Source organism: Charadrius vociferus, unplaced genomic scaffold (genome assembly GCF_000708025.1).
Source record: "Charadrius vociferus isolate BGI_N301 unplaced genomic scaffold, ASM70802v2 scaffold875, whole genome shotgun sequence".
In the NCBI taxonomy this organism is placed as follows: Eukaryota; Metazoa; Chordata; class Aves; order Charadriiformes; family Charadriidae; genus Charadrius; species Charadrius vociferus.
Window position 1 is genome coordinate 5,781 of NW_009648457.1, and position 10,371 is coordinate 16,151.

Below are 10,371 nucleotides of genomic sequence, written 5' to 3' on the forward strand. Positions count from 1 at the left end.
GCTCACACTGCCCAATGGCTCGCCGGAGGCATTTTGACAAACTGAATGTAACCTGTGGTGAAAATGAGGGTATTGAGGGTGGAGAAGAGGTAGAACAGGTGTTTATATAAGTGGTTGGTTGGTTGTGTCCTTTCTAAATACCCAGCTGAGTGATCAGAAGTCTGTGTTAATTGGCAAAGAAGTATAACTCCCAACTTGAGACCATGACAGGCAAATTGCAAGGTTGCACTAAAAGCCTGTAGCACATCTCAAACAGCTTGTCTGATCTAACGGTTTAAGGCCCTCATGTAGCGCCCTACGCTGAAAGAAGCCCAAGACCAGTCTCTTGGCACACTTGCTGGCTTGCGTGTAAAGGCTAAAACATCTTCGTGGAGTCTGTGGGTCTCCCTGCTCCTCTACACGTCACTACAGATCCATCCACAGACTGTGCTGCGTGGTACTTGCTTAACTGGCGGCTGATGGGAGGGGGGATCCATTAGAGGAAGACGGTCCAGAGCACAGTTAAGTGTTTTTTTCTTCTCACCAGTCTCCTCTCATCTCGTCTCCTTGGCCGAGTTTTTTTCCTCTCCTCTTCGTTCCATTGCAGCAGCGGCAGACACGGAGGATAGGTTACAAATTGAAATGTTTGCAGGCAATACACTGAAGTATCAATTACCCGGTCAGATATTGGGGCTAGGCATTTTTATGCTCTTTTGAGTGTATCTCAGACATTTGCTTCTTCTGCCCTACTCCCTCCAGGACCTGTTTACATCCACCTTGTCCCTCAGAAGCCAACTGCCATAGTCTCCAATACCAACCCCTCAGAATGGCCTTGAGACAAGTGAAGGGGACACTTCTATAACTCCAGGTCAGCTGGAGTTCCAGCTTCGGCAGCCATACATTCTCATTACACGGACGAGAAACGGGTCTCAAACCAGGTGTGGGAAAGATTTTAATTTGACAGAAGAGGGGAGCTTTTTTTCCTTCTCAATCCTTTTAGAAATTTAATCTATAGATACATGGGGCTGTTCATTGAACACTTTTCAAACTGCAGTGTTTGGGGAATGATTTTATTTATAAGGTTTTACTGTTCAGTTTAATTTTAATTGGAGAAACCTGTGAGACTACTACAATATTTTTTTTTTATACTCTCTGAAGAGATGACTTTTGCACTGTTTTCTTCAACTCTAGACTTAGGTTGGATCACTGGATCTATACAGACAGGCACCAAACGGGCTCATTTTCAACTGGTGAACAAAGAGCATCACTGATTCCTGCAGCAGCCAAAGGTGAGCAGGGGAAGCTCCAAATATGTGAAGAGCAGGATACCTCCTAGGTGGTTACAGATTGAGCCAGTTGAGGCAACTAGCTTTGAAGCTCTCAGCGCTACAGGATTTCCTCCTGCAAACAGTCCCTTCAAGCTGCAAGGTAAAGGAGTAACGTGGCAGAAGAATTAAGAGTCCTGGTGCTGCAGAAACCAGAATATAGCCTGGGGAGGGCTGACGCAAAGAGTAGAAGGCAGGGTTTTTCAGGATGTTATGTATACACACCGTTAGACAGGTTATTACTGAATCTCTTCTAATTGTTGATAATTTAAACAAACAACGTACTATTCCCAGTGAAATCAGCTTTGTTTCCGGGCTGCGAAACTGATGAGAAAGGAAGAACAGGCCCTAACTTAACACCAATTTAGTATGTCTAGCCCTTTGCACGTGACAGTAAATGAACATGAGTGGGTATCCACCGCAGTGAAGGTACAGGTAACATCCCATGGGCACTAGAACTATTTAATGATGAAGGAATTCATAAAAAAATCACTGTTGTTCCTCCTTAATATCTAGGCATATTTTGAAGCCAATATCCACACAACTACAGCTGTTCAATTGATGCAACTCAGTAATTTTTATTGCAACTGGAAGACAATACATCACAGAAACTTTATGGTAGGTTTTGGGAAAGTGTTATTTACAATAATAATTGATGAAATAGTTTGTCTTTGGCAATATGATTACACATCAAGAAAATGTAAAATGCAAGTATGCCTCTAAATCAACATTTTCATATTTCCTAAAGATCAGCTGATTGCACTTGTCTTCGGACTGCTCATTTAGGTAAACACAAATACAACTTAACATCACTGTTCATTCCCCATCACAGTTTGTATTTTGATATTGACTAAATTGGCAGTTTCAGACACCAAGTACAGGAAAAAAATTGGCTTATCACTGTACTAAATTAACTTATTGGCCAGTTAAGGTCCTGTGACCCTTAAGCATTGATACTAAATCTCTTGGTCTTTTGATTGCTTTATCACTTTTTTTCTGTAAAACAAAATATTTCAGAAATTACAGATCAGAGTATAAAAAAAAATGTACAAGTCCATAATGCTTTTCATACACACACAAATCATTCCCCCCAACATTTTACATCATGGCAGTTTTAAGTAGTGAGTGTGAATGATGCAGGCATGGAACTGGTTATCAAATACAGGTATGACTTTCAATTGATGTCCCACACACATACTCGGGAAACGTACAATGCTCTAGTAACTTAAAAATGTACTCAAGTTTAATGTCATCTGAACGAAAAAATAAAGTCTTGGGATTTCAGGCCAGAGGAAAAAAAGTGGAAACGATTCCCATTTCTGGACAATCAGCCACCCCAGAATCCGGCACGTAATTTTAGCATTCAGTAAAATCCCTTCTAGTGCTGAGGGCCAGAACAAGTTGTCATTTATCCCTTAAACCCTCAGACGATGAGCGCTCGTAACCGCTGGCCTGATCCAATGAAACCCACTGAAAACAAAAAACTGAAACAAAACCCCTTCCACTGGCTGTGAAAGGATGTTACATCAGGTCAATTTCCCCCTCTTTGCAAAAGGAAATGTGATACAGTAGAAAACCCATTATACAGCTTCAGATAAATATACCTTGTTTCAATGCTAAAACAAAACAAAATCCAAACTCCCAAAACCAGGAAAGGCTACTTATTAGAACAACTCAAAAGTGACCTTTAAATCATTTCTGGTTTAAATGTACACCAGCAAAATACAGCACCATAGACACATTAGGTTGAGACTTTTTTTTTTGGTCAGTGAAGCTAGTACTTGTTTGCTGAACTGTGGAAGAATTATAAGGTCATGTACATGATCAAAGATAAAGCAACCCAGCTGACAAGTCTCTGCTTAATTCAAGAATAACCAGTACTAAAAATAAAAATGCAAAAAATAAACCCCCCTAATAAACCACCATCAATTAATACTTTCTAAATAAAAGGGGATTAACAGATGAATTCACAATGTATGCAGATTTATACAGAACACCGAATGTTGTGTGTAAATCCTTATAAACTCCAGCTCAAAACAGAAACACACAAATGTATAGTTTGACTTACACATCCCATTTCAAAGGAAAAGAGACATCATTACAACTTGGTAACTGTGCTAACTGCAATATAAACCAAACAGAAATTCAAAGTTTGGCAGATAACTAAGAAGAGGGTTATCACTTAGGTTATATAGCAAAGTGTTGATGTATATTACATAGAGTAGTATAAATAATAAAAAAGTATTATTTAAATTAGATCACAGTGCTGCATTATGTGCATAACAGTGTTTGATATATTACTGGAGGGCTGTGAAGAACACTACTAAAACTTAACTAGTCAGACGGTCAACACTGATATTCTGTTACAATCAGGAGGATGTATGGTTCAAATGCTCTTTTGGTGGCAAAGTCAAGAAAAAGTCTCAAAATATTTCCTATAAAATATGCCAATGAGCTTATTCAGGCAGTAGTGACCCACCTGAAGGAGCTGGGTTTGCATTCTCCATGAAGTGAAGTAAATGGCATTGCATCTGAAATTGGAAATGCGTTCTCTCGATAGTTTTATTTTGATCCTGGAGCACGGGAGAGTAATGCTTTCAAAAATGCCTAGGGCCAGATTCAAGGAAAAATGGTAGTAACAGTGAAACGGTAAAGATCTCCAGGAGCGCCTGGGTGTCTCCAGCTCCACTGACTGCAAAGGAGATGAGACACCTTCAGGGTCTAGAAAACCTCAGATTGCGCCTATCTACATCTTCAGATGATCTGGGAGCCAAAATCTCAGTGAAAATCAATCACGGCTACCGAGAAAACAGGACAAAGCATTGTTTTCGTCATTTTATCCCTGGTGCCATTTGGTGTACAGTTCAGGATTTCATTCTCTGCTAAAGGTGTCAATGTAATTCTACCTCACTCCAGTGAAGAATGCAGCCCCCAGAGCTTCTCTGTATCTCTTCCAAAGGCAGACAGTATTTCAGTCAAACACTGGGAGCCAATGCACCTCCTTTGGGATTCCCTTCTCCCATTAAGGTAAGAGAGGAGCCAGAACACAGGCCTCAGTTGAATTGCCAGTGAGAAGAGAATACAGTCACAGAACAGCTCTCCAGTCCTACGCAGCACGCCTCCTCGCTCCCATGTCAGGCTTCTCAGCTGTAAAACCCTGGGATCTCGGTAGAACTACTGCTGGTTTTGCCAGGAGAAGATCAGAATCAGACTGCTTTCAGAAACAGCTATGGGGTGATACATTAAAGCTGTTCAAGACCTGCGCGTCGATTTTTAAATGCAGGCAAAATCTGCATCAAAGTGTAGTAGGACATCCAATTGCTTGCAGAACGCAAGCATGACCGGCAGACTTCACCTCCCTGCAGATGCCGGTGAAATCTGCTTGTGGCATTAGCTCTGGCACACAAGAGCTTCTTGCTGCAAAAGGCATATTCCAAAGGAACCCGCCGTGAAGTCCGAGCCACCCTTACAATTCACATCTCTGTGAAACTCACCACTGAATGCTTGCTGACCTGCTGGGATTCACCACCTGAGCCCCCACCTGTCTTGGAGAAACGCTAATTTGGCAATACTGATAGAGTGAGGAAAATGGAAAGTTAGAGATTTGACGACTTCTCACTCCAAAATGGCTTAGTAAGGAAAGCAAACAAGTAAAACCAAACTACCTCACGTCTGCCAAGTGAGAGAGTTCGTGATACAGTGCAATTACCACTCTGTTTTGGCATGATTCAGTCAAAGTAGACACAACTGGATTGAAGAGCTGACATTAGGTACTTTTGGAAAACGAATCGGTCTCAATTCTTGTAAAAAAAGGTGACTTTTCTGATGAAGTAGAACCAGTTCTGACAAAGCTGCCATTGTCAGCCAGGCACAAAAATGTATCAAAAGGTGACTCCTAAATACTTCATACAATTCCAAATGATGTACTTCCCATCAATAGTCAGAGCAAGAGTCGGTAAGGACAAGTTGTTTTTAAACTCCAGAAATAATCTGTTGATGGCATTAGCCCTCAGCCAAACTGTTGGTTCCTGAACATAACTTTGTAAACTCCTACTGAATAATACGTCCTTATCAGATCAGACTAGGAGCAACAATTTTGACATGAAAATAGATGCTTGCCAACATCTTAGGTTTACCAGCAAGCATACAAAGAAGTTGTTGAAATCTTAGATAGATTATATGTGTATATATATATATATAAGATAACCTGCCTAATTAGATATTTATGCAAAATGACTGTTTTCTAAGGCGAGTAATACTAGTGGTAATTATATATTTAGCCACCAAGAGTCCACATTAATGAATGCTACTTGTTCAGCAGATACTGATCTCATTTGCACTGACACACTGCAATCAGTGAAGTTTGGCTGAAATTAGTGTCGTGACTGTGGACAGAATCTGGCCACTGGCACACAACCACATCACTTTCTCTGTAGCACAGAGATGGCTGAGCCACAGTTTGAGTGTATTTTCTGCCACTAGTTTTGACTTTTCAGTGTTGCTTTTTGATAAATATTAAACAGCTCTTGAGCTGGTACAACTACACATTAATGAGCAAAGGTGGCAGCAAACTGATACAGAATCACAGAATGGTCAGGGTTGGAAGGGACCTCTGGAGATCATCTAATCCAACCCCTCCGCCAGAGCAGGGTCACCTACAGCAGGTTGCACAGGACAGCGTCCAGGCGGGTTTTGAAAGTCTCCAGAGTGGGAGACTCCACAACCTCTCTGGGCAGCCTGTGCCAGTGCTCTGCCACCCTCAAAGTAAAGAAGTTCCTCCTCATGTTTAGATGGAACTTCCCATGTTCAAGTCTATGCCCATTACCTCTTGTCCTATCACTGGGCACCACTGAAAAAAGACTGCTCCCATCCCCCTGGCACCCTCTGTAGTATTTTATATTTCAAAGGACTCTTCCCAAAGCCTGTGAAAAGATGAAGGACCAAGTCTTCTTGGGCAGTGGTTGTGTGGTTCACTACCTGTGAACTCTTTCTGTAGGGAGCGTGGATCTGGGAAGAAGCTGATTATCCCAGTCCAATCACACAAGGGAAAAGCTATGGCTCATTCATCTCTGTGCTACCTGGCCAAGGGACTGGTCCTTCCTGTTTTCCCTAACTTTATCTTAAGGGCTGCAGGCAGCCAACACAAGTCAGTATCCACAGGCTCCCGACTTTGAACTAACACTGGGCGTCAACCCTGCATGCATCCGCCCCATCAAACTCAGGGGAGAGCAGAGCTGCTCCTTGCACCATCCTTGGCTCCCTCCTTCCTTATCTGTACAGCTGGCAGTTGTGCTGGGCTCCGGCACCTGTCAGGCAGCTCCTGGCTCCCAGAACACGCTGGGTGAGACAGGAGGAGAGGCACCGTTTGGCTGTGCTGCCCCCAGTGTGGCCCTGTTCTTTACATGACAAAATGCTTGTGGAGCACAGGAACGGGTCCACACCAGCCCACCCTTCAGTCCTTCCACTTTCTAAATGAACACACACCACGGTCATCTCCAAATGTCATTTTCTAGTTCACTCCACTGAGTGGGAAGTCAAACCCCTCTCTAACTCACTCTTCATAAACTAGATCCGTCTTGGTGAAACTGCTGTCTCAAACAGTTGCTAGGGATAAATATAAACCTATATTCTTTTTTAAAAAACAGACCATTTCATTCTATTAAGTTGTCAGTTCCTGGGAATTTTCCTCTTGCCTCTACGATACTCTGTGTAGAATTTTTCATGCCAAATTCACGAATCCAGGTGAGAGAGACTGTCTTACTTATTTCACAGCTTCCCTCTGCTGTAGGGAACTCCAATCTAATAGTCGTCACTAGCAGGAGAGTAGCACTATACCTGAATCACACTCTCTGTAACACTGTTTTTTCTCTGGACACCTCAGTAAGGCTCTTCACTAACTTCATTTTCTCATGGCAAATTAGCAAAGCTATTTTCTTGTCTACTTATTCCTGAATCAAATCAGAGTTTTCCTCAATTAACCTCCCATTATTCTCTTGATTCTGTCATACACACTCACTACTAAATTTGCCCTCAGATTATTGCGTCATGTTACACATGTACAGACGAAGAAAGGACACACTTTTACTTTTTTTTCTTTTTTTTTTTTCTTTTTTTAAACAGAAGTAGGGAGAGGGGGGCTGAATGTGCAGACAAGGCAGTATAATTCAACCATCCAAGCCCTACCAGAGCATGAAGATTTTATTTTTTAATATTGCAGAGTAAGTTCCCAAACAGTCAGTGTTTGTCCCTGAAGAAGGTTAAACCTTAAACACCTGCTTCAAAAAAACCCCAACAACAACAAAAAAGAACCAAAACAAAAACAAAATAAACAAAAAAATAAAACCCAAAAAACCCAAACTCTAAGCCTAAGGGCTTAAAAATTAGAGGCATAGCCTTTTTCTCTATTTTCTATATTTATATGAAAATAATTCATGCTTCATGCTAAATACATTATTTACCTTACAAGAACTTTGTCATCTTTGAATAAAAAAAATTGTTTGCTTTTTGTATTCCCCCCCTCCCAAAAAGAATCCATGCAACGAGGATCAAATTTCTTCTGCTGGCTACGCTGGTTGAATCTGGAAATCTGTTGTCATTTTTGCACAGATGAATCCTGACTGACGGTAACTGCGCACTCATTTCTGAGGGCAGTGTAGGAGCTCATTTGTTGAACTTCTGAATTTTACTATTCACTAATACGCTTTCCTTTTATTTTTAAATACAGAATACTACTAGTGGCAGGTTTTGTAGCTTTGTTTCCCCAGTTAGATCAAGGATTTGATCCACAGAAAAAGATTCTGATGTATTTCCTTCCTTAATATCTACTGTAATTTCTTAGACTTGATTGCTTTTCACTCAGGCAGTTTAGAAGACATAGCTTGTTTTTCCCTATTACTATTATTTTTTGCACGCAGTGCCAATCTTCGGGCTTATGGCTTTTTGAACATTCTTTTAATTTAATATAGAAGACAGTATTTAATGATTAACGATGCTACTAACAGTGCACCTCCCTCCCATTTCTTCTCTTATTTCACTGAAACCCATTGCATACATAGTTCAAATTTCCCCAAACTTAAAGTTATCAATCTTCACATTATAAGCCACATATAGTACATGAAGCACTAAAAGTGCATTACGGTTTGCGCAGTTGCCACCAGTGGCTGTCCAAAGACTTCTCTGGCACAATGTATCCAAGTGCCACTAGATGGTTCTTGGTTTGGTGTTGAGAAGTACGTGCCTCCTCTTTCCCCCAAATCTCTTTATTCACATTCACTTCTAACCCAATCGTAAGGCCATTAAAAAAAAGATCTTTAAGGGCCAGGCCTGAATGATTACTAAATTATGCACAATTTTACTCCCATCACATTAATGTTGATGTCACTGTGTATTCAACCATGCATTTTTGACAAGCCGGAGAAAGCAATGGTGATTTTGGCTTTTTTTGTTTGTTAACTTTTTGTCTTCAGGTAATGAAAAGCTTTTGTAAATTAGCTGAGTGTCAGTATGAGTTTTATGGCTTCAATCTCCTTTAAAAATATAAATCTTAAGGGTCCAAAAAAAAAAAAAAGAAAAAAAAGAAACAAAAACAAATAGAAAGAAAAACAAAAAAGGAAAAAATTGCTGATATTGCCACAAATCATTAGAATTCACCTGACGTGCTGAAACAAAACTTCGTAAGTTCAAACAAATCATTGATTTGTTCTAATTTTTTGTGGTTTCCTTTTGCTCTTTCTGCCCCTTTGCCGTCCGATTGGTGATGTTGTTCAAACAGGACCGAATTCCTGCTAAATGCAGGAGTGATCCTGCTGCTTCTTTCATCTCCTCATCATCACTCTCAGGGGGCTTTTCTGTACGTCTCTTTTTAAGAGGCAGTGTGTCACTTGGTACTTTTTTCGCCTTCATTAAATGTTGCCTTTTCTTGTGCTGGGATGCATACCCACTGTCAGCTAAAGAATCCTTGGTCTCCTTCCGATTTTGCTTTTTGTCCTCCTCTTCTGTTTCACTATGGCTCTCGTGGCTCTGGAAGCTAACTTCGCTTCCTTCACTGCTGTCTTGGCTACCTTTAGTTGCAAATTCATACTGGTCGTCAGCAGAGGAAGAGGAAATGGAGTCACTAGCAGGTGATGTGCTCCTGTGGTTGGAAGATTTGGCACTGCTGTAGTTGTGATCCTCCTTTGGGTCACCGCTAACAACTGGAGAGCCACAGGACTGTTCGCTTTCTGTCCGCATCCGGCAGTTTGTTATTCCATTCCTGCAAAAACAAATCGAAGCAGTCTTAGAAGCCAGAGAGGTGTGATCCTGCTTCAGTGCACAAGATGATAAAGTAAAGCCAACTGACAGATAATCTAAAATTATGACTATCAAAGTAATGTCCATGCGGGCCCATTTCAAAGCCTGACTCAAATTGCTTGTGGATTGGACTCCACACATAAAACAAGCCTAAAGACACGTAACAGCACAAGAGGCAGGAGCAAGCTGGGGATGGTCACACAAATGAGTGATGTTTGAACAGTCCTGATTTACGTTTCAACTAAAAGTTTGCACTTCCAAAAAAATTAAAAAGAAAAAAATCCCCATTATTTTACTGACTGGATATTAAATAAACTCCAATGAGTTGCATAAAAATCCTCTCCTCCTTTTCATATGAAATGATACTACCAAAAATGTGGGGAAGAGACACTAGGTTTCTGTAGTACTGTTTTTGCCTCCTCTAAAAGACTCTTTGCCAGCCACGACTCTTTCTGACAGAGGCAGCAACTAAGTATAGGACCCAGGTAGCAGTCCAGTCACACTTCTGATTGTGATCAGTTCATGAATTAAAAGCAATAAACTCCTAAGCTACTAGCTGCCAACAAAGTATTCAAATGTGTTTAAAAACAAACAGTAGGAAAAAAAAATCTGGTTTTGCTCTAGAAGTTGTCATGTTCCCCTTTGGTTTTATGGCACTCGGTGCTGTGGGAACTACTGCAACATGATATATATAAAACCCAAGTGTCCTCTTCTGCACCGGAAAATATTAGAGCATTGACACTGACTTTACAGTACAGAATATGATGCTTGCAAGCCT

General features: G+C 40.9%; 1 protein-coding gene across 2 annotated transcripts in view; it reads right to left on the reverse strand.

Moving 5' to 3' along the window:
• Positions 1 to 9,005: 9,005 nt before the first annotated feature.
• The window catches only part of FOXN3 (forkhead box N3), a 144,385-nt gene continuing 143,019 nt past the window's right edge, over positions 9,006 to 10,371 (reverse strand). For both annotated transcript variants that reach the window (XM_009885650.1, XM_009885649.1), the window contains one exon: positions 9,006 to 9,555. In XM_009885650.1, coding sequence (XP_009883952.1) covers positions 9,006 to 9,555 — 550 coding nt within the window. The remainder of the gene's footprint in view (positions 9,556 to 10,371) is intronic.